This window comes from Serinus canaria, chromosome 2, assembly GCF_022539315.1.
Source record: "Serinus canaria isolate serCan28SL12 chromosome 2, serCan2020, whole genome shotgun sequence".
In the NCBI taxonomy this organism is placed as follows: domain Eukaryota; kingdom Metazoa; phylum Chordata; class Aves; order Passeriformes; family Fringillidae; genus Serinus; species Serinus canaria.
In genome coordinates, this window is record NC_066315.1 from 22,607,207 (window position 1) to 22,634,798 (window position 27,592).

Genomic DNA, 27,592 nt, shown 5'->3' on the forward strand with positions numbered 1-27,592 from the left:
GGGCCGGGCCGCGCCTGCGCGTCTGCAAGGCCGGAGCGGGGCCGGTTCTGCGCTGCCGCCGTGCGGCGCCCGGAGCCCGCCCACCCTCCTGCCCCGTGCCCTCTGCACAGCCACGGGCCTGGGCCTGGGCTTGGGCCCGGGCGGCGGCTGCTCCCGCCATGGTGCGGTGCGGCGCGGCGGTGCTGCGGAAGGTCAGTGCGGCCGGCCCGGGGAGCGGTGGGGACGGTGCCGCCACCCCGGCGGCGCTCGGGTGGCGGGGAGGGCTGGCGGGGAGCCGCGGTCCCGCTTGCGGGGCTTCTCCGGGAGTTCTCCTGTGCCGCCCGTGCTGCCCGCAGCGCCCGGCACCCTCAGGGCCCGCCGGCGATGTCCCCCCAAGGTGGCACAGGCGGGACTGCGGCGCCCTGCCCTGCCCGGCCCGGCCCGCTGCCCTGCGCTGCCCGGGGCCCTGCGCACCGTAAGGTGTCGCTGCCAGGGCAGACATGCTAACGTTGATTAAAAACTACACGCTCTGCTTTCTGAAGTTTCATCTATTGCCATGAAAGATCAGTCCAAGCGGTTTTACACGCGTTTCTGTGAAGCGAAATATAAAGAGAACGTAATTAACTGATGTTGAAACTGTTGTTTTATTAGTACAGCAACTTCATAGACGATTTGCGGGTCTATGTGAGAGGAGGAACTGGTGGAATGGGTTATCCTAATCTGGGAGGGGAAGGAGGAAGAGGTGGTGATGTCTGGTTCGTCGCCAGAGAAAGGACTACCTTAAAGAGCATTAGAGAGAAATATCCCCAGAAGCGATTTGTAGCTGGAACTGGAGCCAACAGCAGGTAAGAATCTTCTTAATGAAAGTTGTTATTTACAGCTTTTCCAGAAAGCAAAATGTCAGCCAGCAGTACTAAGCCAGGTTTAATTTCTCCCAGTGTTAAAGCTCTAAAAGGTGAAAAAGGAAAAGACTGTGAAGTTCATGTGCCTTTGGGAATTTCAGTTCTTGATGATGATGGCAAGCAAATTGGTAAGAACCTTTCCTTTGTTTTAAAGTATCTAATGTTTGTCACATTTACTGATAACATCTAGTGAATTTCTACTACTAGGACGTTTTAAGGTTATAGGTTTTCCAAAATATGTCTATGTTTTAATTTGTTTGGCCAAAGAGTTGACAAATACATTGTAAAAATTTTTGGAAAAGCAGGGACCCCTTCCAGAAATTAGCAGTAGTTCATTTCTGTCACTACCTTCAAGTCCTTTGCTGTTGGAAACACGTGTTAAAGGCTGGAAGCCATACCAATCCTCCACCGAGCCAGTCATGACCTCTCATAAGTTATGTCTGCATAAACCCAAGTGAGTGTCCCTATATCTTTACTGAATTATGCAGATGCTCAAAAGACAAAGATCCTTGCTGAATGTTAGGATACTTAAAATGCATATCTGTTTTTTACTCACCAGGAAGATCTCTTTCAAGACTCTTGGAATAGCTCTCAATGGTTCCTTTGCAGTTTCTCAGAGCTTTTCAGACTGTTTAGAATTAAAACTAAATTCCCAAGTTGCCCTGGTTTGGATGTTTAACTACATTGGATGTATTGCAAGATTTGTTTATGATGCAGGCATATCAGGGGGCTAAAGATATCCAAGTGTGGTGCTTTTTTTGTTGTTTAAATTATTCTAACCCTAAGGCAGATATCGTAGTCTGCATCTTAATGGAAAAATAAGAACCCTCTGAAGGGAGCTACATCTCTATCAATGCATATTTTTCCTTGCATACCTCAATTCAAATATTGGAGGGTTCAGAACCTCCATCTTGGCCATACTTTGCCTGCCTGCAGTTTTCCTGAGGTGGCTGATTGTATGACAGAGAAAAATACAGGGGTGTGATGGCTTTCATTTGCTGACAAACAAGGACAATCACCATGACCTTGAGGGCACAGTTCTTGCAAGGAAGCGGACAGAAAATTGTCTTATAACTGGAGACATTTAAATGGAAAATCACAAGTGAACTACTGCAGGATATTGTGTTTTTTCACTAACAAATTTATTTGCAGGAGAGCTTAATGCAGCAGGAGAGAGATTCTTAGCAGCTCGTGGAGGTCTTGGAGGCTCTTTGGCTACAAACTTTCTGCCTTGCAAAGGTCAGAGGAGAAGTGTTCACCTTGATTTGAAACTTATAGCAGATGTTGGCTTAGTTGGGTAAGTATGGTAGTTTGAAAACTAATATTAGAAAACAAAGTAGTACATTTCAAATTCGATTTCAAAGAAATTTGAGAGTTTGGATGATGAGTGTTAATTGTGCATTTGCATTGTCACCTAAGTTATTTGCAGTTTGAAAAAATCAGATTGAGTGTAAAGCTATTAAAATTAATTTTAACATTTGAAAGTATTTGTTACGTTTTGGTGAGCAAAGGGCTTCATGAATCAGGATAATACATAATCAGTAATATAATTGTATTTAGCAGTTGCAGTGATGGCCACAATATTATTAGCACAACATTAATTAAGTAGGTAGGAGGTGCAAAACAGAGCCAAGAAAACTGCATATTGCATGTTTAACTTCATGGCACTGGCACAAGTAGATCCTTTCAGTAGCAACTCTGAAGAGAATGCCAAAAGCTTCATTTCCTACTCTCCCTAAAAAAGAAGCTTGTAGTGTTGGAAGGAAGTAATTACAAACTGGAACAATAGGACTTGCATATCGATGTTGCTGCTTTATAACAGTACAGATAAATATATTTTTATTTGAAAAAAGCTTTCAACAGCCTACGCTTTTAGTGTAGTACAACTGTTGTTCTATTTAGCATCTGCTAACATAAATCAGCCCTATGGTCCTTATTAATAAAAAAACATAGGAAACATGAAATTATGAGTTTGAGATGGAAATAGTCTAGTTGTTATATACCAGTAAAATATGGAAACTTGAAGACAGCACGGATAAAAATTGGAAACTTGAAGACAGATTGATACACTAACTATATTTTTCTTTTTTTGTTATTAGAAATAATTTTGACAGTATAAAATTTCTCTAAAGTTATATAATTTTCAGTTGGTCTTCAGTAATTACATGACAGAATTTTCTTCTTGTTTTGATTAGTGTGAAAGTACAGGAGTTTTATTATACTGATGCTTCTTTAATCTTGTATTTCAGCTGACAGTTTGCCTTCCAAATGGACAGAAAAATCATTATCAGTCAATTAGAGAAGCATATAATTTTCTTATTGAGAATATGAATCAGCCTCCAGTGGTTGTGGTTGTACTTTGATCTCTTTGTGTTTGCTATTTTTGCCTTTTTTGTGAGTGGTTTGGTATTAGATCAAGTAAAAAAAAGTCTATGTAGACTTGAGAAAGGCCCATCAAGTTTGGGTACAGGTTGTGATGTGTTAGTCTAGGTTGCAATTTCAATTTCAAAGAACATAATCTACTTCAGTGGAAACAAAGTGCTTTCTTGAGGATATGACCAGAGTAACCTTCTGGAATGTCTTTAAGGCACCTTTCAACATCAGAGTATATGAAAACTGCACTCAGTAGTTTCCCTATTATAACAAGAGTCATTAGGTTGCTTTAATTTTCTTAGGAAAGATTTATGTACAGCTCCTTTATAAAGGCCTGTAATACAGTACCAGCCTTGTTAACAGGTCATGGTTCTCCATATATTCAACTGGGGACTGGTTTTCTGTGGGACACCTGCCTTTGTATCTTGTGACTTTGTTGAGTTGCCTTTGATCATTCTGAGATGAATATTTGTGAATTTGACTGGAACACAAGTCTTGTGTGGCCTTTCTAGATGGAGCATGTGCTAAGAATAAGGACTGTAGTCTATCCTTGGGTGTCAGAATTAACTTCAAGTTTTACACGTGTAAAAGCTATTGTGCCTTTTCCAGCTCAGGTTAATCTTTAAAACAAGTGGGTGTTACAATTTCAGTCTTAACTTAGGTCTTCATTTCAGTGGGTAGATGTATTCTGTGAAGAAGCTTTTGTAAAAGCTGGTGTATCCCTTAAGAAACACTTTTGTTGTGGCATGCAGGTATAGCTATCCCTTGTAAAGTGGAGATGTTCTAATAGACAGGTGTGCACAGACCAGCTCCTAGGTGTTCCTTTAGGTTTACTTGGTAGCAGAACCAGTTAGTACTAATTTCAGGATCCCTCATACAAATGCCTTAAACCCACACATAAACTGTGCACATGTGTGTCCATATGCACAGTCTCACGCTCTCTGAGTTCACATTTGCTTTGCTGTGTTAGCTAAACTCTAGCACAGGTATCATTGGTACTTAAAGTGTAGATTTTTGTAAACCCTGATGTGTATGCTGAGATTGTAAATCCAGCTGGTAAGATAGATTTGCATGACAGCTTTTTAGAATGCAAGCATAATTTATAAAATCAGCTATAGCACATGAAGAGTGAATCCAAGTGTACATGAGTGGTAATGCTGTATTTCTGTCTGAGTGACTTTGAAAGATTTCCCTTAAATATATTTCACCTGTATTTACATAACTCTCCTGCCTGCATCCTTAGGAAGCATTGCTGGATTTAGAAAAATTATTCAGATTTGATGTCAAAAAGTAAATTATAATGATTTGGGGCTTCTTTGTTTTGTATAAAAAAAATAGTCTGAGTAAATGAGGGCAAAAATGAGTTGATAGCATCAAACAATACATTTGGAAATAAATATACAGGAATCATATAAGTGTTTATTCAGTGTAGCAATCCTGACTTTCCTTCTAGGTTTCCAAATGCAGGAAAGTCATCCTTGTTAAGCAAGATTTCGCATGCCAAACCTGAGATTGCAAATTATGCATGTAAGTTCATACTCTTGTTTTCAGAGCAGTAAAATTTCCCAACAGCAAGAAGTCTTTTCACTGACTTGTTTATAATAAAGGTTTCTAATAAAGAGTAGGGTGTAGCAATGTTGCCTGGCTTTTTAATTATAATAAATACTTCAAGGAGATACTTGCTACCTCAGTGTCCAGTTTCTTTACCCACCTCAGTTTTTTATGTATACACCCCCATAATGCTTCAACCTGTTAATGCAGGGTCTATTTAACATTTATTTTTGTCTCAGCCCCTTTTATTGCAACTGAGACTCTCTGTGGTGTGCAATGTCCTCAGTCTACAGGATATGTACTGTCAGGTTCCTTTGCCTGAACATCTTGTATGGTTTAGAACTTGCTACCACTTGCAACAGAGAAGATTTTGGGGTTTTAATCTGTCCACTGACAAATGGACAGAAACTTTTTATTTTTTTCCTATCAGTAAGTTCAAATTAGTTATCTGATCTTCTTTAATTAAAAAGTAAGATTGCAAGTACCAATAATTCCTGCTGACCTTTTTGCACCATTCCCTACTCTTTACAGCCTTTTCTCAGTTTGAAGAGTCCTATCTCACTTTACCTTTCATTGTTTTACCTTTCATTGTTTGAAAGCTAATCCATAGTCTAGGTGATAGTTTTTGTGTCTGAGATTTCTCTACCTTCACTGTTCCCATTTTGGGATGACTGGGGCAGAACTGCAGAAAGAGATAAGACTTGGTGAAGCACTGGATTTTTTGTGGTCTAATTTTCATCTACCTTATTTTGCTTTTCCTTTATTCCTTTTCCTTATTATATACTTTTTTTTTTTTTTTGCTTCTGCACATTTGTTTAATTTAAATACACTGAGGAAGCTCTGCGATATTTAAATGTTTTGTAACTTTAACTTTTTTTTTTAAATGTTAAAACCAGTTTTGTTTTCTTCTTGTCCCCTGCCACAGTCACAACAATACAGCCTGAACTTGGAAAGATCATGTATGCAGATTATAAGCAGGTTGGTGTGAAACCTCACTCTGATTGTTGAAGTTACATGGAGTGACTACTTATGTTGCTTAACAGAATTTCAGAAAGAGAATGAAAACTTTTAGGTAGTTTCATATGTGTATCCATAATGTGTACATGTCAAATGCAATTACATGGGCTTAACAGGAGTTGTGAGAAAAGTACTGTTTTATGAAGTAATAATAAGAGAATTTCATAGCCAAATACAGTATTATGATGTAGAGCTTGTTTCAAGTCACTTTAATAAATGGCTTCTCATTTTCCCTTACCTTTCTTCTGTGGTTCTAATCCTAGCTTACAGTCTTAGAGGTATGAAATTATTTATGGAATTGAGATTGCTGTGTCCTAGTGTACTCTTAAAAGTTTAGGACTTGGAAAAAAATCATTTTTTCAGAGACCGGCCTGTTATTTATATTTAGAAGAAGCAAATTTCTTGCAAGTTGCCTGCACAGAGAGCTCTGGACTGAGAGTAATTTTCAGAAAGCAAATAGTGGCAGATTTGTGCAATAGCTGAAGATTTACGTTAGTGAATGGCAGGGAGTTTTGTGATTATAACCCTGCTACCATAACTTCTTGTTATGACTTTCAAGGTTGGCTGTTCTAACTTTCTTTTAGGATTTTTTTGTCTTTGTGGCATTTTTGTTGGTTTGGTTTGTTTTTTGGGATGTAGGGGTGGGTTTTGTTTGGTGGGTTGGGTTTTTGAATTAAAAACTGAAATAGTATGACACGATAATGATTACTTAAACAGCCAGAATAGTGCACTACCTGAGAGGTGAGGCACCTGGGTCCAGTTCCTTTTGTGAGAGACTGCTGGAGTTATGGCCCAACCACTTGAATTTCTGCAAGCTCTGTTCCACCCAGCTTCTTCAGATAAAAGTTGTCAGTTTAATTGTGTGGTGCCTGGAATTCTTTCTACGGTATCCACTGATGGGGAAACCAGTGTTAAATGAGACTAGAGAGGCTAATAGATTTTAGACCCCAGCTTGCTTTAAAAATTGCAGCAAACATTTTCATTCCTCAAGCTTGAATCTTCTTTGATGTGCTTTTACTTTGTTTTTGAAGTATATGATACATGCAGCACTGGACTCATCATTTTCAAGATAAAAGCCAAGTGCATAAAAGGGTTTCAGATGAGTTAACCAGAAAAACATAACCCTCAGATATGAAAAGACAAAAAACTACTGTTTCTGCTTTCAGAACCAATAATGCTAGGGAGATTCAGTATCTGATGCTTGAAACCTTCATTTAACAAACTTCAGGTAAACTGTGTATTAAAGAAAGTAAGTCGAGTTTGTCTGGTTCCCTGCAGAGATGCAATATGTCTAGGGGAATTTTTTTTATATATTCATTTTATCTGCTAGTTTAGGGTAGCTTATCCTAGAAAGCTATGCTGCAAATAAACAGGATTTTTCATAGCCCTTTCAAAAAACTGTCTACCATGAATGAGGATCTCTTGCTTATACTGGTGTATTTTTCTCCAGCAAGAGATTTACTTTCACTTCTGCCTTTCTTTTCTGAAGTCTTTGTCTTGTCATAGCCAGTGATCCTTATTGTTGGCCATTTCTACAGTTCATGGTTTTTATACCATAGTGTTGGGGGTTATATAGGAACTATATGGACAACATACCTGTTTCCTGAAGTCAAGGGAACTCGGGGTTGTGATCACGGGGAACTTCTGGGGGTAAGAGGAAGTTCTCTCCATATTGCAACTGCTGAAACTGAAACAACATAAGCAATGTAATTAAGAGCAATAATTGAAGTGTCTTTCCTGTATCACTCAAAGGACAATGACTCATCTTTTCCTAAAGAACATATTTTTAAAGAGATATGTAACAATTTGCTCATTTTATCTTAGTACAATATAAAAAGAAAATATGTGCAAGTTTCCTAATGCTGTCTGTTATTACTGCTTGAAAAAAAAAAAAAAAACACAGAAGTAGAGGACCTGAGTAGAGTTGGGTTTCAGGTCTCAGTACCAGATAATGAAAACTAGAAGAATCACTTACATTTTCTACCAGAGTATCTGAGCCCCCTTCTGCACCAAGTAGCACACTGGAAATTTTATGGTATGCTGGCTTCAGGTATTGTTCAATTTAATCCAGTTGCTGTCTAAATGGGCATTAGATAGATTTGAAGATCCTACCTTTGCTCTTCTTTACTTCACTCTCTGTCTTAGCTTTCTGTGACTTACTGAGTAGCCATTTTGGGGGTTTCATTATCATTCTGCTTTTTTTCGGTCTGCCTCAGCTGTCCAACAGCCCTCTCAAGTAGCAGAGAAAGTGACAAGGTCCCTGTCCATTATGGCAGTCTTTGCTGGGCTCTCTCTGGAAACTGATGCATTAATCAAAGTCTCATTTGAACTGAAGAGTAGAAATCAAATTCTTGTAGCTTCTCATGCTCGGGGGAGCAGTGTTAAGTGGGTTTGCATTTGGAGTAATGATACTCTGTAGCCACAAGGAGCAGACTATTTGCTGTCTCAGTGACAGTTTGAATTCTATACAAATGTGATAGCCTAAGCTGATCGCCTTTCAGAGTCTGTTTTATTCTCAGGTAATAGCTAAATTTTGTAAGATCTCTTCTGAGTTATTATTACCCTCTCTTTTGTACTTAGCAGACAGCTATAAAAAATAGGGGGAACATGAGGAGCACCAGGTCTGTGTAATAGCAGCATTTTGTTTAATCTGCTTCTAATGATAGATTGTAAATGTATTGAAACAGCCAATGCATATTATTTTTTCTGGATTCTTTTGTTTGTGTATAGTGATAATCACTGTTGATAGTTTAAAGTCCCTGGGTTTGCTTACTGGAAGTATTTTGTTCGAAACTTTTGTTTTCCTAGATTTCAGTAGCTGATCTCCCAGGACTGATTGAAGGTGCACATGCAAACAAAGGAATGGGCCATAAATTTCTCAAACATGTAGAGAGAACCAAACAGCTTCTCTTAGTTGTAAGTTAAATAAAATTTACAGTTTATTGAAATTAAAGTGCAATAAATAAAATATATCTTAATTGCAATGTAGTTGGAATTTAGAAAGTCATTTGTAATTTGCATGATTGTGATAAATATAGCTGTAATTGTGTTTACAGAATGGACCACTCAAATGACTAATGATAAATTAAGTTCTTAAATAGAATTTTTCATTGAAAGTTTCCAATTAATTTAGAAAAGTGAAGTGTTCCAAGCATAACAAAAGCATGATTTTTTTTCTGTAAGATTTCCCCTAAGAAGTTTAAAAACCAGACCTTTGAGAAACACTATATCAGAATTAAGCAGTTTGTGCCTCCAGTTCTGAGGTTTCTTTGCTTTTAATTGCCCTCTGTTATTTGCCCAGGAGTGAACACATTGCCATGGACATTCCAGGGCAAAGTAGTTAATGGAGAGTGTCTTGATACTGTAACAAAATTTTACACCACAAAACTTGTTTTTGTGTAAATTTTTCAGGTTGATATTTCTGGGTTTCAGCTGTCTATGAAGACTCAGTTCAGAACAGCCTTTGAAACGATATTGCTTCTAACAAAGGTAAGTTCTCATCTTCCCATGAGACAGTTGTTGAGTCAAGAGAATGGCTCAGTTTTGATGGAGAGACATTCAAATGTTACTGTGTCTTCTGGATTTATAATATAAGGCCAGTGACCAAAGAGATTCTCCAAAGTGATAAAGTCTTTATTTTTACTTGTCCAGGTTAAACTGGTCTAGTTTTTGTTGGGTACCAGATAATTATTAATAGAATTATCTAATCTATGCAGCATGTGGGATATTTCTTACAGTCAAGTAAAGGTAAAAAGACACATAATTTTCAGTTCCCCAATCCAGTAGCATTTTAAGAAGTAGAAATGTGTGGTTACAGTTAAAGAAAGCCCTGCCTTGATGCCGTTACTGTGTAGACCAACATCAGGCCCCAGCCTTGCAGACATTCACTGTTTCCATTTCTTAACAATGCTCCTATTTGAATAATACATATTATGTCATTTTAAATTTATCTCTAACTGTATGACTTAAGTTGATGAATCTTCTACATTTTAGGTATTGCTGTTTATTTTTAGTTTGTTCAGGTTGGGATTTTCTAATATTAAAATGTTTAAGAATTATAACACTCTACAAAGGATTTTCTTATATGTTTTATAGGTCTGAAGTTTTTCTGAAATTGATTTTGTGTTCACAGATGTCAGTATAAACAAAAACCAAAACTCATTCTTTCTGTAAGAGGCATTTCAGGATGAGCTAGCCTGTTTACCTGGAATCTGTCTTTGAGCAAAAAAATGACTGAATCACTGAACATTATTTTCTTCTGTGCTGTAATATATCAGCCTTGAGCTCTCGAGTCAAACTCACAGTTCCTTGGGCAAGAAGGGCTATTTAGGCAATTAAACAAATGCAAGAGGAGATTTAAAATTGAAGTAGCACTTGTTAAACTACAGATACTTACTAAGGGAAATTTACTTTTCTTTTAAGGAACTGGAACTGTACAAAGAGGAACTTGTAACGAAGCCTGCGCTTCTTGCCATTAATAAAATGGATTTGCCTTGTGCAAAGGATAACTTGGATGAACTTATGACACAACTTGAGAATCCTCAGGGTAAATGAAATTCCAACAATAACTTTCATCAAAAGTAGTAGTAAGATTTCATATGGATAACTGCATTGGCAGAGAGTTGTTTGAAACTGAAGTCAGCTAGTAAAATTATTATTTGAACATAAGTTTAAAATCAGTTCCTGCATTTAGAGCTCTGTTTATATGCATTTGTAATGGCTTCACTCTTGGGAAAGGATTGTAATAAAATAGAGATATCCCAGATGATTTGTCATGTGGTTTTGGCATAAACTTGTGAAAATTCTGGAAAGGTCTATGTAGGTTTATTTTCAATCTTGCAATTACATTGGGGTGAATTGCTTTTTCTTTCCAGGAGTGCATGAAAAACCAGAAAAGCTTGAGTCCATATTCTCCCATATTCTGCAGCTTGGGATTTCTTTATGGTCACTGGAAGTGTATAGAATCATGGCAGCATTAGGAATGGTATAAATGCTATATTAGTGCTTGTCTTCTGAGATTTGAGAAGACTAATTATGCAGATAGTATTTATATTAATTGCAGCTATGTTTATTACTGTAATTTTTATAAAGTTTATTTTCTATATTTAATGGGATTTTATGGGCTTTGTAGTGATATAGTACTTGGGGATGGTACTAAATCTTTCAATACAATTTTTCAGACTTCTTTCACTTACTAGAGGAAGAAATGATTCCAGAAAATACTCTTGAATTCAGAGAGGTGATTCCTATATCTACATATACTGGAGAAGGAATTGAGGAACTCAAAACATGTCTAAGAAAATCCATAGATGAGCAAGCAGAGCAGGTGAATGAAGAATATCGGAAAAAGAAGCTCCTGCTTTTACAAACTTCCAAAGAAGGACAAATGAATAGAAGCTGACGTTCCTGAATGGATCCAGCACATTTCAATATTTTACCTGTGTACATTGTTCCCTCTTCCCTCACTGCCTGCTTCCCTCCATTTGTTTAGGCAGGTGGGGAGGGCACAGTGGGGAAAGTGACAAGTTTTTTTTATTTACGTTGGCAAATGATGATCCCTGGAATATTTTTTTCCAAGTGAGAGGAATGGAGGGAATATAACTTGCACAACGGAGTAAGTTCAACAACTCTGCATATCCTGTGGGCATCAGAAGAACCAAGGGGAGTTTCTGATGGAGGAATTTTCCAGGGTCTGTGCCTTCTAAGGTGAACCAGTTCTGCTATTGTGACAGACATTGTATTGTAGGGGTTTTGTTGGTTTTAAGGGTTTAAAGGAAAATACATATAAATAGCTACTGGGAAGCGAGCTGTAGGAGCACAAAAAATAAGACTGATTTGTAATGTTTGAGGGTTTTTTGGCACCTGCTGGTGCCTGCTCTAGTCATCTTAGTTGTATAAATCCTGATGTCAAATTCCCATGCTTAATTTGTGATCCCCTCCTTTTATGGGGTTGTTGGGTTTATGTTACATTTCAGTGAAGAAAATGGCTTCTTCTCAACGGAGCTATACGTTTTTGGAAATAATTAGTGTTCTAGATTTTGTATTACAAGAAGGCACACTCACATTTTAATTTAAAAAAAATAGAAGTCCTTTATTGTCAGGATGTTTTCTACTTAAAGCTATTAAATTGCTTGTAAAGTAAAATAAGATTGAATACAGCAAAGCCTTCTAGTTTGGTTTTGTTTTGTAATATATATGTCATACGCTGCTTCTTTAGATTTTGTTAAAGCAGTCACTGGGAAGAAAGGTATGGTTTGTTAAAATGCATTTATTTTATTGTTGGTATTGGTTCTTACTGTGATTTTCCTCTAATTTTACTATTTAGGGCTAATATGCTTTCACTAATGCTAAGAATAGGCTGTCAATTCTTGATACTCCATTTAACAGAACTGCAGAATCAATTAGGTTGGGAAAGACCTGTGAGATTGAGTCCAAGCAATGATCAAACACCACCTTGTAAACTAGACCATGGCATTCAGTGCCATGTCCACTGTTTTCCTTAAACACCTCTACCCTCCACCTTCCTGGGTAGCCCATTACCGCTTCTGTGAAGAAATTCCTGGGATGTCCAACCTGAGGGACAGATTGAAGCCATCTCCTCTCATCCTGTAGATTGTACATCTCCTCAATCTGGTACGGACTGGGGCCATCTCCTCTCATCCTATTCCTGCTTGCCTGGCAGAGACCGACCCCCACCCGGCTACAATCTTCTTTTAGTGGGTTGTAGAGTGATAACATCACCCCTGAGCCCCCTTTTCTGCAGACTATTTCATAGCTGAAAATAGCATTTTGTTTTTTCCAGACTTTGTGAACACCGGTCTTAAACTCACTCATTAAGAGGGGAGTGGGGCTGTGTTTGGACTGAGAGGCAGCATGGTTTGACTGGAGCTGTCCGCCGTGGGCCGGGTTCCTCCGACCTGCGGTCAGCTGCCTCATCGCAGGGACGTGTTTTGGAGCACCGGCGTTTTTGGCCGGGGCTGGCGGAGTTCTCCGCCCTGCCCGAAGCGGAGAGCCTCGGGCGGGCGGGCGCAGTAGAGAGCCGTGCTCCGGGCCGGGCCGGGCCCGCACTGCGCCGGCGCCGCGCTCCGCCCCACAAGGCCCCGCGCGGCCGCGGCCTCCCCTCAGCGCGGCGGCTTCGCGGCCGGAGCGGCGGCCATGGCGCCTCCTGAGCGCGGCTGCAAGGTGAGCGGGCTCGGCCCCGGCCCGGTGAGCGGGCACGGCCCCGACACGGCCAGCCCGGGCCCTGCGCTTCCCGGCTCCCCCGCGAGTCCGGGATCGCAGGGCGGCGGGCTCGGAGCGCTGTGGCGGGCGGGGATCGGCGGTGCTCCCCGGGGGGAATGCTGTGTGTTCTCTCCGTGCGTCAGCTGCTCTCTCAGATTCAGTCGGTAAAATAATTACCCCTGCTCCAAGTTTTTCTTGGAAGTCCTAATCTGTTAGCTAGAATCGTTAATTCTAACCCGGTACATCCATATTTAATTTTAAAAGGAGTTTTGTAGAACGTGGAACTGCATGATTGATTTCCAGAATTTAAAAAGAGAGTGGTGGCACTGGTTGTGAGCCAGTCCCTTGAAACTGGCGAGCTTTAGGCCTCCAGTTTCTGGTGGCCAGTTAGGCAAAACTCGTGAAAAATTTTGAACTGCTCATGCTGTTTTGGATAGTCAGGCAACCGTTTGTGTTGATAAATTATGCTGTGACTTCTCTCCTACAGGGCTTTACAAAACAGTGATGCTTCCCAGACCGTGGTCTTCTCAAGGCCATGCAAAGGAACAGAGCTAGTTTTATTCGTTTCTGAATTATGTTTATAGTAAATGTCCTTTTTGTTGTCCTTTTTTTTTATCTTGTGGGCCTTTCATTACTTACTGCTTTTTAACCAGCTTCAGACAGCATCTCTTGTTACAGCAACGTTGTTCAGAATAGGGGGGGTACAATCTGTCCCTATTAAGGTGTACTATTAGGACTGGTAGCTTCTGTGGATCCTATAGAAGAGCCTTGTACAGTACAGCTTTAAAATCCTTGGGATGGAGGAAGCTGAAGCCAACAATCTAAGGCAAGGCAGCGTTTTATCTGGCCAAAGTGTGCTTTCTTCCCTTGGACAATGGTTGGCAAGTGACTGAGGTCCCTAGTTATTCAACACCACCAGAATTAGACAGTAAAATCAGATGGACTAAAGAGAAGAAGAGAAAACCAAAAGAAACTCAATTTCTGCAGAAATGAGTTGGGTATTGGGGAATATTCCATAGCTGCTCTGTATCTGTTTATTACAACACAAGTTTCATCATTTAATGGGAGGGACTCCTGGGCTGGGCACAGCTCCCTCTGACAGCTTTGTTTGCCTGCACTAATTTTCTACTTAATTATGTTGTTGTGGTTGTTCATGGGTGTGAACCTGGAGAGGGAGGTCTGTGTGTTTATCTTGGCTTTAGCTGCAGAGTGCACAGAAAGCTTGAAAATTCATCAGAAATGTTAATGAAAAAAAGCTGCTGCTCCAAGCTGTGCATCTGCAGTTCTGTCTTATATGCAATAACATTCTTGTTAATGAGTTTCCAAATCTGAAACCCTCTTTCTCATTCAGTGAAAAAATCAGGGTTCATGACTGTGTTGTAAAGTTCTTGCTTAGATAGTTCGATAGAAGGATTTCTTTGCTGTTTTTGTAGGTGATGGAGGCTATTCATATATTTATTTCAGGGTTTAATATGAATAGTTTAGAATAAACTTTGTCTTTGCACATGTTAGCCCAACAAATTCGCCTGTAGGTTGTAACTTTTAACAGTTGCATACTGACATACTTGGAGGTCTGATGCTTTCCAGTAGTAAAGTGATTTACCTATTATGACCTGCAGATTTGATCTGGGGACTTAGATGTTGGGGTAGAAAATCCACAAGAGGGTCTTTTCTGGAAAAGCTGGACAGCCATTGAAAAGGCATTACCAGTGTTTCCTGGTTTTCTCCAGTTTCCTTGAAACCTTCATGTAGAATGCAGGAAGAAATAGAGACCCACAAGATATATAAACAATGTAGAGCTTGTCCTTTGTTTTCTGACATTAAATAATCATTGCACCCTTTCCTCACTGCTGTTTAAGTGCAGCCTTGAACCTAACATCTGCAGTAATCATTCGATATGACTTCTTATGGATTTTTTGCTAAAAACATAAAATTCAGGATGCAAATTCTTTGTCTTGGAATGCCCACAAGAGAAGCAGGTTTTTGCACCTTTGTGTTTTGAGATGAATAGATAGAGAACAAGCTCTGGAGAAAAAAAAAAGAAAGAAAGAAAGAAAAAGTAGTTTGAGATATGTTTTTTAAATAAAAGCAAATTGTAGAAGGTGATGGAGTCAGTCTAATGTAAACATAACTGATATTCCTAATTCCTGAATTGCAGTGTAAATGCTGTTACTGAAATTGCATGAAACAAATGTGATGTTGACTCTTTCTTTGTTCTGTTTCTTAGATCCAGTAACACCTTTTCCTACTTATCGAAGTTGCTAAGGTTTCTGTTGATTTGAGGACACTGCTGGTAAGTGCACTGAAGCCATCTAATTAAGACAATACCTGTTTTGTTGCTGTCTTCATCAGGGACCTGAAGCTATAATTACAATCATCAAGCCAGCAGTATTTGCAAGATGGGATAGGTCTCCCCTGATGGAAGGGATGGTGGGGAACATGCCTATTTGCTGTAATCTACTACTGCAAATGAATTTTCAGAATCAGCAGTTTTCTGAAAATGGTCAGTCCTGTGTTTTTTCCAGCTGGTTCATATATCTTGGAGTCTGCCCTGTCTGCATGGAAGTTTTATCCAGGTAAAGGCAAGTTCTTTGCGGAAGAGCAAAAGCATCAAGCTTGAGGAGAACAAAATTTGATGTAATATAAGATTTACCCTCGAAGTTCATTTGTTATAGTTCCATTTTCTTGCAAGTTGATTGTTTTGCCCTTACTGAAGCTAGGGTTAAGCATCATATTAAAATAATCATAATTGAAATACTTCTCTGGTCCCCCTACCCAGGGGCCATCCTGTTAATGACCTGCTTTCTGAAAAGTTTACTGCCATGGGAAGAGAAGCTTGCCCACACTCAGCTATCCTTAGCAACAATATAATGCTGTCTTTTTGACAAATAAGGTAGTTTCTAGCATAAAGGCGGTTGTCATTATTTCTTTCCAGAGTGCTTCTTTAGAATCTAGACTGTGATCAGCAATTAAATAAAAGTGTCCACATTACAGTGCAATTCTTTGGGGTTGGGTGGCATAAAATAATTGCCTAATGGTTTCTTAGGGAACAAATTGAACTTCATTTATTTGTCTATAAATCAGTAGAATGCTGGCTAGTTGTATGGCTTGATAATGCTTTTAGTGTGTTTCCAGTGTAATTCCTCACCTGAAAACTGGAGCTCCCTGGTCATTGGATGTTTGCAGGTATAAAAGGAGAGTGAGGGATCAGATCCAGCTGCCTTTTTGTTTGCAGCCTTGTCTATAGCCTTTCTGTGATACAGATACTCAGTTACCTGTATGTGCATTAGGCAGAACTTCTGGTACTTAGGGGGTTGGTTTATGACTTTGGACATTTGACAGATATGCACAGTGCAGTATAATAATTTGGAAGAAATTTCAGGAAGAGTTTATAACTGAATGGCGCTCAGTAAGTATCTGTTCATTTTTAGGTAGTATAATTCTTAGTGTCCAGCTTCAAGCACACTCTGGGGTAAATGCTCAGTGCCTGTTATGTATTAGGCTTCTTTGAAATATCTTGGTCATGCAGAGAAGGGATAACATAACTTGAATTGAGTCTTTTTTTTTAAGTTTTTGTTTGTTTTGTAAAGGCCCATCATTGAGACTGTTTCTCAGCATCTCGGCAGGCAAGAGGCTACAGTAGATTTGCACAGTGATTATATTGAAAAGGAAGCAGCATTTAACATTTGCTCTGGAGTGGAAGATGTAAAAGCTGAAGAGTCATCTGCTTTCTACAGTTGTTTGTGTGTTGGACAGTTGATTCTGAAAGGCAGGAGTAGTGTGGCAGAACTGTTAGTTGCTGTTGAAAAATTCATAGTAAGTTACTCAGCAGAGCCTCCGCCACTATCTCACAGCTCTTGTCAACAGTTTGGCCTATATAAAATGTGTATAGCTGCCTACATATGCGTTCCCTGCCAGTCTAATGATGTGGATTTTAAGCAACTCCCTTTTACTCATGCAGTAGCATGGTAGGACTGAGCATGCACTCTGATACTGTATCTGGGCTAAAGACAGGGAGCTGCCAGTTGAGGACAGGTGAACTTAAATCATGGCTGTGTAGACTCACACATTCAAATGTGCTTCTTTTTCATCTTGAACACAGCAACTTCAAAAGTCTGTCAGCTGAGAAGTCATAAGTTGTGAAATAACCTGACATTTCATTAAAGCATGAATTTAATGGTTTTTAAGACAGTGTTACTGCTGTCTTAAGCCTGTCAGACAAAGAAGGTGCCACGGAGTTAGTGCCTACTAGCTGTCGTGTAAGTTTATTAAAATCAAAAATCGACTGTGTTTAATCCTGTGTCCATGGTTTTCATTTATAGTTTTCTTTCTAATCACAGGAAACACCCTCTGTGGGCAAATATGGGCTGCCGGGATGTTCATGCGGCGACCGTACTGGCCTTCCTCAGTGGAACAGCCTCAGTAGCTGGGCTGCTTGCGGCAGTTCTGCTTCCAAACTGGAGGCAGATGAGACTGTACACTTACAACAAGAATGAGAGGAATGTGACCGTTTACACTGGACTCTGGATTAAGTGTGCACGCTTTGATGGGAGCAGAGACTGTGTGATCTATGACCCACAGTGGTACACGGCTGTCGATCAGCTGGATTTGCGTGTTCTTCAGTTTGCTCTTCCTCTGAGTATGTTCACTGCTGTCTCAGCTCTGTTCCTCTGCATGATTGGCATGTGTAACACAGCCTTTGTATCGAGCGTGCCAAACGTCAAGCTGGCCAAGTGCCTGGTAAACAGTGCAGGCTGCCACCTCGTGGCCGGCCTCTTGTTCCTGCTTGCCTGTGCCATTTGTCTCACTCCGTCCATCTGGGTCATTTTTTATAACAATTATCTGAACAGAAAATACGAGCCCATCTTCAGCTTTGACATATCTGTATTTATTGCCATTGCCAGTGCTGGCGGTCTGTTTTTCACTTCCATCCTGCTGTTCCTGTGGTACTGTGCATGCAAAAGCCTCCCTTCTCCTTTCTGGCAGCCCCTGTATTCCCACGCCCCCAGCATGCACAGCTATGCCTCTCAGCCCTACTCCGCACGTTCTCGCCTCTCTGCAGTAGAAATTGACATTCCTGTTGTGACACACTCATCTTAAGGAGACAAAGCCTTGGAAGCCAAGTTCTTGTGCTCGTTCAAGCCATGAAAATTGCAGGCTTGATTCTCTGTGCTGCCCTGCACTGAGCATAATCCTTTGTAAGGTCAAGTTTCCCAAGGCACAAAGCCATGGAGGCCTGATTTCAGCAAGTCTGTTGCTGTTCTGGTCTGTTTGTTAATTCTTGACCACCTTTCCTTTTTTTTTTTTTCTTCTTATTTTTTTGACTCAGCTCACTACAGTCACAGTTGCTGCTAATGCTGGAACAGTACACTAACAATTATATGCATCCATCCTTTTGCTTGCTGATGTCAAAGGAGATGGGAACGTCTTTGAGTTTTAATAAGCTATTCCTAGATCTCATTGTAAGACCCTTGCACCCGTGTATTGTCCAGATGCAGGCAATGGAACTGGATGTAGGGGATTCACTGAGTTTCTTGTTCATCCAGACCCACATATTGTAATATGTGATGTCTGAAAAGGGTGTTTGGCAGACTGATTCTGTTCGGTGCACTGTTCTTTGTTTTTCGCTGTACACACAAACAGATACCTGCTTTGGAACTTCTGTAACAGAATTAGTGCCAAATTACCCTTTATTTTCAAAGTAGCTGTCAGAAGGAATAAAACTGATTTAACTAAGAATGTTGTTCTGTGCTGTAATAGCATTTTATGTATTACTGGAGGCTAGAAATCTTTTGTGAATTTTATTTCTAGTCTCTTTTTTACTAAGTTAGGAAATTCACAAGATCTATTTTGTGATTAAAACTAAAAACACTAGTATTTAAAAATTGTGGTTAGAACCTTGGATGTTTTATTTGAAGGCCTTTTTAAAAATGGATTTTCAAGTATGATATAAAGTGTTCAGCTCTGGAGAGAAATGTCACTCCCTACAAAAAGGGTTAGGAAGATCATGAAGAATTCTGAAGACTATGAAAGATCCTTTTGAAACACTGTATACAAGCTATAACAACATCTCTCTGGAAAAAGGAATTATCTCTCTGAAAAGGGAGTTATAACCCTGGGGAGAGATTTTTTAAATCTAGATTTTTTTTTTTTTAAGTGTATATACAAGGACCAATGAGCTTGCATTTTTTTCAGAGTTGATCTTTTTGGTTAATGGACTTTTCAAGCTGTAGCTTATTTCATTACTGATTAAGACTTAATGTTTTCAGCCTGGTTCTTTAGCACCTTTTAAATTCAGCTATTTTAAAATGTAGTTATTTCCCCTGCTGCCACCTCATAAATGCAGAAAGTTTCCTATCCTATTTTCTGTAAGACGAGATTTTGAATAACTTTTGAGCTTCGCTGTGTAGCTCTACAAGGATGTAGAGGGATTGTAAATTCCCAACCTGGGATGTCTTTAAATCACTTTTTTGCCTTCTATAATACAGAGCAGCAGATGAGCCCTAAGGATCCAAGCTCTTTAATATGGGCTTTGACATTACTTGAAAATTTCATGACAGTGAGTTGAAGAGTGCTATAATTAAAGCAAGCATTTGATTCTCTCAGGTTTTGGTAAATTGAGATCTTATGTTTAAGATGTCATCCCAGTAAGGAAAGCTGTTTTGATTAGTGGCATTCTGGAGCTTAGTGGATATTTGCATTTCGTTAACTCCAGAATATTTTTTTTTTTTTCCTTAAAAAAGGTCAAATCAATTTCTTTAATTCCAGTCCTGAAAACCATTTAGTTTCCTCCTCTAGCTGTTAGAAGTAGAAACAAGTACTGGACTGGGCAAATCTTGGTCTGTTAAAATTTGTGAAATAACAGTATGCAAAGAAAGACTGTGTTTTAGCTGGCAGATCTCAGACTTCAGTGGACTGAGGGAGGAAGCTGATCTCTATCATAATTCCCAGCATAGTCAGTGAAATGACAGGCCTTTAACACAGTGCTTGATTTAACAGCAGACTTAAGGAATTAACACTAGACAATGAAGAGTATGTAAGGAGATATGCCTCAAAGGCCTAAACATGATACTCTCTTAGGTTTACAGGATATGAGAGTATGACTATGAAGTATCTTTTTAAATCAGATCATGACTTGCATGGGATTAGAACATGTGTAATGACATGCAAACCATGAACTTTGCTTTACTGTTAGTCTGGTTGTCCAACACTGCTGGTTTAGCTGCCCATCTCCTTTAATGCCTTGTAAGGTCAAAGCAAAGGGGCCACTGGTTTGTGATTTAATGTCATCTTGCTTCTGCATCACTTCAGTGTCTTTTCTTCTTTGTGCCTTGCTTCAGTTATGAGTTGGCCAGTAAATGTTACAGTCAGCATCTGATACACTCTGAGCCTGAATTTGCAAAGCATTTTGATAATTTTTAAGAGTTGATGAATGTGTCTCTTGGTGACTCAAAAAGGAGCTGAATTTTCAGCATCTCCAGAACAAGAATGACAGCCTGGCAAACTGTTATTCTACCAGAATATAAGTTTAGCCAGTGTTGTTTTCTGTGCACTTTAATAGCAGATGCCTCTGACAGCTCTTTTGTATTTTGACTTTGATTTTTATGTACAGAACTCTAAATTAATATTTGCTGCTGCCTAAACTGGTAACTTGTTGGTTTGAAAATTGTGTCTTTCCAAAAGCCAGAGATGAATGAGTTATGCAAAGTGGGGCTCCAGAAGATAATGGATTCCAGCATAGGTTTCAGTTAGCAAGAAGACATGTATCATGTTCTATCACCGAAGCATAGCTGGTTTTCTTTCATCAGTGCTGTTACATATTAACAATATGTTTCTGCTGGATCCTAAGTGAAATTACCTGGGAGTGCTGTGCTGTATTTCCATTGTTACAGAAAGACACGGCCAACTTGTGACACTTGAGCTGAGTGCCACTCCAGCATTTCTTTTTTGCTAAGGTTGCCATCGTGCCCAGCACCAGGGCTGGGGAGTGACAGGCCTCCCTGGATTGGGAGAGAGCACGTGTCCTGCAGGTGTGTCTGCCAGGGAACAGCCTTTGGGGAGCAGTTAGCACTCCTGCCTCTGACCAGCGGCACCTTCCTGGGCACTGCTGTGCGCAGGACAAGCACTTGGGGTCTTGAACAGAAAGATTTTCATTTGTAGCTTGTGCAGTAAACGTTGGGTGCTCTGGGATTACAGGAACCTGTCTTTTTTCAAGTAGTTCCTGTCTAACTTCTTTAAATTGTGTTAAATGTTGGTTCTTTTTATGTGAAACAAAAGATATGTATTTTTAATAAAAGACTCTCATACAGATGCAGTTCATTTGGATTCATTTTATTGAAAACAGTATCTACTAGAATTTGAAAGACTTTACCTTTCAGTATTGATCACCAGACTGTTTTAAACCTTAACAGGTTTAAAATGTGTATACTGCATTTTAGCTGCCTAATTCTATAGAACTCCTGCTTTTAGCGAAACAAAATAATTTTTTTAAGCATCACAAAGCTCCAAACCAGCCCTTCTGAAAAGGGGGGATAAGCCAAACTCCTGCCCTCCCATCTGCAGTGCAGGATGTGATGTCAGCTGGAGAATATGCTGCCTCCTGACCTGTGAAAGTCATTTGGGTATCCCAGGGACTTGTGGCACTCCGGAAGGATGGTGGTAGTTCTTGATGCTTCACTTCTGTTGTGTGCTGCTCCTGGCTACTACAGCTCAGCAGGTTACAGTGACTCAGTACTGAGCTGTGGAATCCTCTGAATCCTTCCCCCTCAGGGAAATCCCCCAGGGCATTGCCTTGGAAAAATACCATAAAGTTTTCCACAGAAAGGACTTCCCCATGGAGTCTTGCACAACACCATGATCCACCCCATTCCTTTCCCCCTATGTCCCAAGTTCTCATGGTTTCTCCTTTCCCTGTTTCCTCACTGGTTGTGGTATCCCTGGTGGCTGGCCCGTCTTCCCTGTAGGCTGATGCCCTGCCCCTTGTGCCGCCCCCCTGCCCTCAGCCCAGTGGCCACTGACCCCATACTACACCTTGTGCACACCACATGGCTTGGTCTTTTGTCCCTGGTTTCCCTTTGGTGTGGTGGATGCAATAAACCTCACTGGAGCTGGCCTTACAAAAAAGGCCCTTCTGCCTCTCTTTGCTGAGCTAGCTGTGGTGAGTGGGACTGTGTGGACTTGAGTGCCTTGCCTGAATGCTTCCCCAGGCAGCTTTTCCACAGGAGATGCTTACTGGGGAATAGCTATAGGTAGCAGCTACCATAACATCTAAACCCATATGGCTACCCTGAGCCTTTCTCCATTGTTCAGGGGAGAAATACAAAATCCCTTTGAGTGGGGAAAATGCTGATTCCATAGTTCAAGTTCACAAAACCTGAATTATTTTGCAGAATAGAGTGACACTTGCTGGTAATTCCTCAGGATTTCTAGTCTTCCCAACTGGCATTCTAGGAGATTGGGGTTTTATCTCTTTTGGGAAATAGATTGTATGAGAACTGTTCTTGTGGAGTAGGCACAGTAAAAAGCAGTTGTCAGTACTGCAACTCATTTGAGGGGGTGTAAAAATGATTTTATAATCTGTGCTTCAGTGGGTTCATTTCCTCCTTTGCTGTCACTTTCAGACAGGCCTCCTCTCTTTTTGATCTGGTATAAACCTAGAGGCTGGCTGCTTCAATGTTGGCGTAAATACTGGGATGCAGAGAACTCCGTTTCTCCCAAAATGTGGGAGTGACTCATTTTTTTCCTATTAAAATTCCTAAAAAACTATCCCACCTATTTGTGCTCATTGGAAACAAGTATCTTGGCCGTTTTTTCCCTTTATTTCACAGGTCTTGAGTTTACATGTGTGGTTCATTAGGTGTGTAATGTTACTTATCCCTTCATGTACCTACTGAGCAGCAGTGCACCTCAGAAGCAGCATAAGCTTTCCTGTAAGATTTTTGTTCCACTGCTACATCATTGTTCATCAAGAGGGACATACAGAGGCCTCATTGGAGGGTAAGAAGTTTTTACTGTTTTCAAAACTGCTTTTTGTCTCTGTACCAGAGTCAACTTGGTTACTCAGGTGTTAGGCTGGGCAGTATAGGGCCAGCCTTGTCTTCTGGATGTGGCAGCCGCAAGGAGATGTAAAGGCTGAGAAAGGGCAGTAGAAATTGTGGTGAGCTGTAGTGTATGAGTTACTGATTGTTTTGAGGAGAGAGACCAGACAACTGGACTTCCAAGAGCTGTTGTTGTCGTAGTTTCTGTTCTAACAAAGAGAAAAATATGTAATGAAAGCTCTAAGTATTCGAATAAGCTTTACTCAACATCCAAGACTCCTAGAGGAATATAAGTAAACACAGCATGCAAGTACTGCCCAGGCAGGATGTGTCCTTGGGGACCCCAGACATTGACCCAAGTGCTCAGTACCACTTCTTAGCTATATGCCATGCCTGCTGTGTGGCCATCACTGCCAAGGCTGACATTTTACCACCAAAGCTTGATGCTCTCCAGTCTCTCTGTGGTCTTATCACCCCATTACAGCCCTTCCACCAGTCAGAGGGTCTGTAACCATTGATACTGCTCTAGTTTTCTTGCCAAAGCCACAATATGTTTATAAGCAAATGTGTAAGATCATTTACAAATTCACGCTGGAGTTGAAATAAATACTAGCAGTTATGTCAAAACTAAGTTGTTTCCTAAAACAGGTCCTGGATCTATCTTCTGTTACTGCAGACTCTCTGTGACCTACAGAGAGTCAAGAGGCTTCAGCATGTGATTTTTTTGATGGGTAAATATAGTCTGCTACCAGGAGATGAAATCATGTCTTATTGCTCCTTTTGCTGTTTATCTTTTCTGCTTATTTAGTTTTCAGTCCCCCAGGTGGCTAATCTGGTCTGCCTCCTGGTCACAAGCTCTACTGCCAACAAAAAGTGGGAGTATGTGGTGGAAGAAAGGCAAGATGGCAGTCTTAGGTTGATTCTTCATGAAACCTTGCTTTGATACCTTTGTTTCCTCACTTAGTGAGAAATTTTCATAAGAAAGATTCTGTTAATTTGAATTTTTTAAGGTGGTTTGTGTTTATCAATTGTAGAAGTTGGTGAAAACTGCTGCATTTGGAGAAAAAACACAGAACATTAATTAGCAAGGCAAAAAAAAATCATGTTTCAAAACATTTCAAAGTTTTTTCTTTTGTTCCTTTCATTTCATTCTAATTCATTCAGAAAGACAGTATTGCAAGAAAAAAAGGTAATGAAGCACAAAAAGGAGTTCACTTCTATTGAATTTGAAGATCACAGTGCTTTATACCATGTATGTATGCCAAAACTGATGATGATTTTAGTAAGAAAAGAGCTTATTTTTTAGTAGATGAATCGTGCCAGATAGTAAGCTATTCATTTATAGGCTAAATGTGAATAGCTTAGTGTTATCTCAAGGACTCAGCACCATGGATTACTGTCATTTCACTGTTTTGACTCTTTAATCAAGTCAGCAACAATAAAATGCTCAGGTTCTTTCTACTGTTTTGCTATGGTGTTCTGTAGATAGGTTGAATTTCCTGGCAAAACTGTCATCTTGGGAAGCAGCTGGAAGGAATTGTATTCTCACAAAATGGGCTTAATGGAGGGCATGTTTTCTATGGTACAGCTTCAGGTGAGTGAGATTGCACAAATTTAGCTGCCTTCTGTTGCTGCCTATTCTGTTTGATTCAATTATACATCTCCCAGGGAAGGCCTTGAGAACACAAGCCCAGTCATCAAAAAAACATACTCACCTTTCTGCTCTTTGTTAGGCTTGTGGTGGGAGCACCTTCAGATCTAACTTGTTACCTGCAACTCTGACCAAATGCTGTTGACCTCCACAGGTGCAGAGATGAGGACATTTCCCTTGCAAATACTTGGGAGAGTCAACTGAACAGCTGGGAAAGAGCTGGCTCTGCAAGCTTGATGGCATGCTGGGACACTGGCAGCCACAACACCACGAGGTTTCTGGTGCTGTGGCTAAGCTGAGAGGCTGGTGGGGCTTTCAGCAGTTCCTGTGGCAGCTGTTATGGAGCTCATTGTTCATTAAGCAGCAGCAGTCCCAGTTAGTTTGCATGTACACTCCCAAATGCTGTGTGGCTGCACCTTAATTAGCAGAGGAGTTATGAGAACCCTGAGAACTGCTAATCTTGGCGGCTGATGCCTGCATGCCTCACTTGAGAAGTCCTCTGGGAGCTGTAATTCTCTCAGGCTCTCAGCACTAATCTACTTAGAGCTGCTATAGAAGATCTTGAACACTTGGCAGAACAGAATTTGCTCAGAGTGAATTTCGCTACTCATGGTAAGATTCAAACCCATCACAAACACTTTTTGGTTTGAAACTCACTAAAAGAACACAATGAGGTCTTATTAGACATATAACATGAAAACAACATGATTTGATAAAATATGCCTCTGAGCTTCTTGAGTGTGCATACAAAAGTACTAAAACCCTGCAGCTTTTGACTCTCCAGTCAGCCAAGATTACCATTTCTAGAGAAGAAAGGTTTCTGTACCTAGAAAATTGTCCTTTTCTTCTAAGAGCCTTTCTCTATATCATAACTGTCTTTGTTTCATGGATGGCTTCATTCCCTAAAGAATTTCAGAGTCCTTCTCCTGCTTTCCTAGCATGGGGAAGTCAGTTCTCTGGGTCCATAAGTCCACAGCAGCCCTACAGGTACCATTTCTTATAAGACAGTATCTCAGGTGACATGTCATTATTTTTGATGGGCCCCAAAGATGGCATAAGGGACTGCAGAAGCTCCTGTATGGTCTGTCAAAGATAACATAACCCTAGATTTGCTTGAATATTATCGTAAGTTAGCAAACTAAAATTGGTCAGGTTTCCTGGGTTGGTTCTTACAGCTATTTTTACAGTGTTTTGCATTTCATCTTGATATTAGCCTTTACTGAAATACTTCAACACATTTTCTTGTGTTTATTTCTGGCTCTGGTCCCACATCTTTCTAACAGAATTAAACACAAGTTCCTAATGGCAGAGAGCTATCAATTTGTTTTATCAATTTCTTTTTTTGAGCTCTTAAAGTTTCCTCTATGGCTTTAAATTATTATTACATTTCTTAAAAATATTGTCTGTGTTCAGCTACTGTGTCTGTTGTGTCTCTTATCACTTGTCCAAAGTGCACAACTCTGGCTGGACGTAAGAAGGGAAAATGTAGAAGGCAGCATTTCCTTTTCCATTGGCATAGGCATGGAAGAAAATATCAGAAATTTGGGCATAGAGTTTAAATCGGAAATTCCCACTCAGTATATGACCCCTCTAATAAACAAGTCTGTCACCCACTGCCTAGAAAGAAATTATCTATAAATCAAAATAAGGATTTGATCACAGTTGTGTTGAAAATGTCTGAGATGTAAAAGCAGACATTTGTAAACTACCAGATTCCCAACATTACAGTTCAGCAGCACAAGCAAGGAGATTTGGACAGGATGGTGTGTTCATGGGAGCATTTGTAAAGCCGCAACTTTCTAAAACAGCAGTTATCTGGTTTGGTTAATACAGGTGAGTGGATTTTGTGAAACTAATCAGGGTAATCAGCAGTATCTTCTCTGTACTTTAATTTTTTCATAGCAGCATCATATAAGTACTTGCTACAGTCAAAATTCCAGATGAGGTAATTTGGGGATCTGTGTTGTAATTATACATTCCCATTTTTAAATAAGGTTGGGAGTTTTATATTGCATATGACAGAAGGGATTCCTTTTCTGTGATGGTGTAGAACTGGTATTACATGAAATTCCTGGGCAATCATTAGATACAGATACTATGTCTTAATTGGTCTGAATTAAAGTGATGGAGGGAAGAAGACAGCCCAAAGCCACAATAGGATGTTTTGGTATTAGGATTCTTGAATTACTTAAGTTGATCCAAGAGGCAAATTATATTAACACTTTGTATTGAAAAAAACCAGAACAGAGATATATGAGATCTCAGTACGAGTTTTTGCATAGCTATATGGCATTCTGAACCAAATCCAAGTCTGCAGCAGGGGAAAGAAAAGTTGAAGTGCTGACAAGGCAGGAAATATACAATATTAAGGAAAATATCCGATGTCCAACTGAAACAGTCTGTTAACTCATATGATATAGATTGTGAAATGCCAAGAGAAAATCTGGTCCTCTCACAGTTTAGAAAATGGACTAAATAAGAGCAGCTGTGTGGGTAAATAATTATCCCATACTTTGGCATTAAAATGTTGGCTGATTTTTACCAGTTTTTGACAAAGGAAGTCTTTCACATGCAAGATAAGTCCTGGGAAATAACAGCCAAAGGATATTATCTGTCAGTTTGTTAAACCAATAGTGGAGTTAGTAATTTCTGGAATGCAACAGAAGAACCCTTCTTTTGTTGGGCTGCTGTTTTGTGACTCTCCCATTTACCTTACCCCAAGTGACTGTTAAACTACAATGTCTCTTGCCCAGCTATGACTGAGGCAAGACAAAATAAAAGCCAATGATAAATACAAAACATGCAATTAAGTACCATTACATGAATTCATTCTGGGAAAAATGCAGAATCTTGGAAACAGA

At 39.9% G+C, this 27,592-nt stretch overlaps 2 protein-coding genes across 4 annotated transcripts; both read left to right on the forward strand.

Annotated features, from left to right (window-relative positions):
* The first annotated feature begins 31 nt into the window (after positions 1-31).
* On the forward strand, positions 32-11,479 carry GTPBP10 (GTP binding protein 10). 2 transcript variants are annotated; one of them, XM_009085934.4, is made up of 10 exons: positions 32-191; positions 631-824; positions 918-1,009; positions 2,034-2,178; positions 4,708-4,781; positions 5,731-5,783; positions 8,631-8,738; positions 9,234-9,311; positions 10,245-10,368; positions 11,003-11,479. In XM_009085934.4, the coding sequence occupies exons 1-10, from the start codon at positions 159-161 to the stop codon at positions 11,221-11,223; spliced, it is 1,122 nt and encodes a 373-aa protein (XP_009084182.3). In that variant the 5' UTR covers positions 32-158; the 3' UTR covers positions 11,224-11,479. The 2 variants fall into 2 exon arrangements, with proteins under 2 accessions (XP_009084182.3, XP_018764938.1); XM_018909393.3 differs by having other exon boundaries at positions 636-824.
* Positions 11,480-12,900: 1,421 nt separating this feature from the next.
* Positions 12,901-21,357, forward strand: CLDN12 (claudin 12). Of its 2 annotated transcripts, none has more exons than XM_030234690.2 (3): positions 12,901-13,004; positions 15,271-15,336; positions 17,384-21,357. In XM_030234690.2, the coding sequence occupies exon 3, from the start codon at positions 17,406-17,408 to the stop codon at positions 18,141-18,143; it is 738 nt and encodes a 245-aa protein (XP_030090550.1). In that variant the 5' UTR covers positions 12,901-13,004; positions 15,271-15,336; positions 17,384-17,405; the 3' UTR covers positions 18,144-21,357. The 2 variants fall into 2 exon arrangements, with proteins under 2 accessions (XP_030090550.1, XP_009084183.1); XM_009085935.4 differs by lacking the exon at positions 12,901-13,004 and adding an exon at positions 13,058-13,207.
* Positions 21,358-27,592: the final 6,235 nt, after the last annotated feature.